This window comes from Capricornis sumatraensis, chromosome 2 (genome assembly GCF_032405125.1).
Source record: "Capricornis sumatraensis isolate serow.1 chromosome 2, serow.2, whole genome shotgun sequence".
Taxonomy (NCBI): Eukaryota; Metazoa; Chordata; class Mammalia; order Artiodactyla; family Bovidae; genus Capricornis; species Capricornis sumatraensis.
The window spans coordinates 76,892,101-76,895,409 of record NC_091070.1 but is presented as its reverse complement, the minus strand read 5'-3'; the positions used below and the strand labels follow the sequence as shown (position 1 = coordinate 76,895,409).

Genomic DNA, 3,309 nt, shown 5'->3' with positions numbered 1-3,309 from the left:
GCCTTTGACCAGCTTTGTTTTGTACTCCAAGGCCAAATTTGCCTGTTACTCCAGGTAGCTCTTGACTTCCTACTTTTGCATTCCAGTCCCCTATAATGAAGAGGACTTCTTTTTTGGTGTTAGTTCTAGAAGATCTTATAGGTCTTCGTAGAACTGTTCATGTTCAGCTTCTTCAGATTATTGGTCGGGACATAGACTTGGATTACTGTGATATTGAATGGTTTGCCTTGGAAACAAGCAGAGATCATTCTGTCATTTTTGAGATTACATTCAAGTACTGCATTTTGGACTCTTTTGTTGACTCTGATGTCTACTCCATTTCTTCTAAGAGATTCTTGCCCACAGTAGTAGATATAATGGTCATCTGAGTTAAATTCACACTAGTAAAGTAATGCTCAAAATTCTCCAAGCCAGCCTTCAACAAGACATGAACCATGAAATTCCAGATGTTCAACTTGGATTTAGAAAAGACAGAGGAACCAGAGACCAATACCAACATCCGCTGGATCATCGAAAAAGCAAGAGAGTTCCAGCAAAACATCTACTTTTGCTTTGTTGACTATGCCAAAGCCTTTGACTGTGTGGATCACAACAAACTGTGGCAGATTCTTAAAACTCAACATTCAGAAAACAACGATCATGGCATCCAGTCCCATCACTGCATGGCAAATAGATGGGGAAACAATGGAAAGAGTAACAGACTATTTTGGGAGAGGCTCCAAAATCACTGCAGATGGTGACTGCAGCCATGAAATTAAAAGACGCTTACTCCTTGGAAGAAAAGTTATGACCAACCTAGACAGCATATTAAAAAGCAGAGACATTACTTTGCCAACAAATGTCCGTCCAGTCAAAGCTGTGGTTTTTCCATTAGTCATGTATGGATGTGAAAGTTGGACTATAAAGAAAGTTGAGCACTGAAGATTTGATGCTTTTGAACAGTGATGTTGGGGAAGATTCCTGAGAGTCCCTTGGACTGCAAGGAGATCCAACCAGTTCATCCTAAGGGAAATCAATCCTGAATAATCACTGGAAGGACTGATGCTGCAGGTGAAACTCCAGTACTTTGGCCACCTGATGTGAAGAAATGACTCATTGGAAAAAACCCTGATGCTGGGAAAGATTGAAGGCAGGTGGAGAAGGGAACGACAGAGGATGAGATGGTTGGCTGGCATCACCAACTCGATGGACATGAGTTTGAGTAAGCTCCGGGAGTTGGTGATGGACAGAGAAGCCTGGCATGTTGCAATCCATGGGGTTGCAGGGAGTGGGACACAACTGAGCAACTGAACTGAACTGACTCTCTAGTTGTAGTGCATGGATGCTCATTGCAGTGGCTTCTCTTGGTGCAGAGCATGGGTTCTAGGATGCACAGGCTTCAGTAGTTGTGGCACATGGGCTCAGTAGTTGTGGTTCCCAGGCTCCAGAGTGAGGGCTCAATAATTAGTGGTACACAGGCTTAGTTGCTCTGTGGTATGTGGGATCGTCCCGTACCAGGGATCCAACCCATGTCTCCTGCATTGGCAGGTGGATTATTAGCCACTGTGCCACCAGGGAAATTCAAGGATAGATTTGAAAGTTTGTTTTTTTATATCAAAGGGGATATATAGTTTTTATTTATTTATAAATATCTTTATTAAATGGTCTTTAAATCCATTAGAGAAGAGCTATTATTAATATGTCCAGTCCCTGAAGGGACATTCTTGTTAAAGTAAGTGCACAGAACACTCATATAAGCATCCTTGATACATATGAGGTTTTGTGAGTTTTTTGTTAAAATGTTATTTGACATATAACATTTGTAAATTTAAGGTATACAATATGTTGACTTGATACATTTATATATTATAATATGATTGTCATTGTATTGATAATCTGCACCTCTTTCATGTCACATAATTATCCTTTCTTTTTAGTGATTGAAATAATTAAGATACAGTCTCTTAGCAAGTTTGATGATTATAAAATATTGTTACATAGTTTTAATACTAATAGATACTACTATGTTACTTCCCCAAAAGTTTGTACCAAGTCATGTTCCTAATTCATTGTGTTGAATATAATCATATATTATAATATATAATATAATATGTATATGTGTAAATGCATGCCCATTTTCACACTTTAACCTACCCACTGCTGGTGTTTAACACTTCTGGAGTTTGTTTCTGCACAGGAGGTTTTCCCTCCAAATCCCTCTCTATCACCCACCCCCTTGGATGAGAGGGGACTGGAAACTCAAACACACAGAACCATTCATCGTCAATGCCCTTGAGAGTTTTATTAAAGCAGCAGGTTTAGGGGCAAATGGGCTCAGCAGATCCCTGGGGCATAACTGCCCACAACTCGCTCTGACTTTCTCTTCCACCCTAGGGATTGAGGGACCAAGCCCCAGGAAAGAATTTAGCATTAGCTTTCTCTCTCTCTGCAGCCAGGACAAAGCAATTAAACAGGACAAGAACCAAAAGTCCCAAAGGGTGCTGATAACAAGCCCACCTGCCCTCTGCCTCCACCATCTCTCTAACACAAATCCACAGGACTGACAGTGAGAGAGCAGGCATTGGGGCTAGGACTCAGGGAACGGTGGGAGCCCAGACTCTGCAGGAATCCACACCAGCTGGGGTTGAGCAGGACATCACAGAGGGAATGAGACGGGGTGAAGCAGAGCAGCAGACAGCCGTGGTGAGCGACTACAGAGGCTATTCTTCCAAACGAATTGGACGTTTGCCCGCACAGACTATTCTCACATCCATCTGGAAAGTGACACCTTTATAGTGACAGTGCGGGGGCACAGCCTCTGGGTAGAGATTACACTGAGTGACTTTGAAGGTGATGAGGTGGCAGCTGTAAAACTCAGACGACTTCGTACATGTCACAGCTGGACTCTCGCAAAGGCCACGAGTGCTGGGTGACACACTGTGGACAAAGATCTTGTTCTTCTTACAGCTCTTGTCAGTGGCCAGCCCTCGAGCCTTCATCATCATGTCACAGTAATATTTGTGGTTGGCAGAGATCTTCGTTCTGGGCCTGTCAGTTTGGTGACGGAGGAGGTCTTGGGCCTCAGAGAAGGAAGGCTGGTCCATTAGGAGGAACAAGAGGAGAGTCCATGTCAGAAGCATGTTTTCTGTTAGAAAAATGGAGAAAGGAAGCAAAAAGGAGAATTGTTTCTCTTATCTCAGAACACTAGATATTTATGTGCTTAAAGTCCACCCCCCACCTCCCAGGATTACAAGTGCTCTCCACTTGTCTCCAATAACACTGCTTTCTTGAACTCCTTCCAGAAAACCTCTGTAGTCTTTCTTCCTTCCA

At 42.8% G+C, this 3,309-nt stretch overlaps 1 protein-coding gene across 1 annotated transcript; it reads right to left on the bottom strand.

The window, feature by feature from the left end:
• Positions 1-2,699: 2,699 nt before the first annotated feature.
• Positions 2,700-3,083, bottom strand: LOC138096900 (ribonuclease-like). The gene has a single exon (XM_068993145.1). The coding sequence runs from the start codon at positions 3,081-3,083 to the stop codon at positions 2,700-2,702; it is 384 nt and encodes a 127-aa protein (XP_068849246.1).
• Positions 3,084-3,309: the final 226 nt, after the last annotated feature.

Coding starts and splice junctions, on each gene's coding strand:
- LOC138096900 (XM_068993145.1), bottom strand. CDS start 3,083: ATGGACCAGCCTTCCTTCTCTGAGGCCCAAGACCTCCTCCGTCACCAA.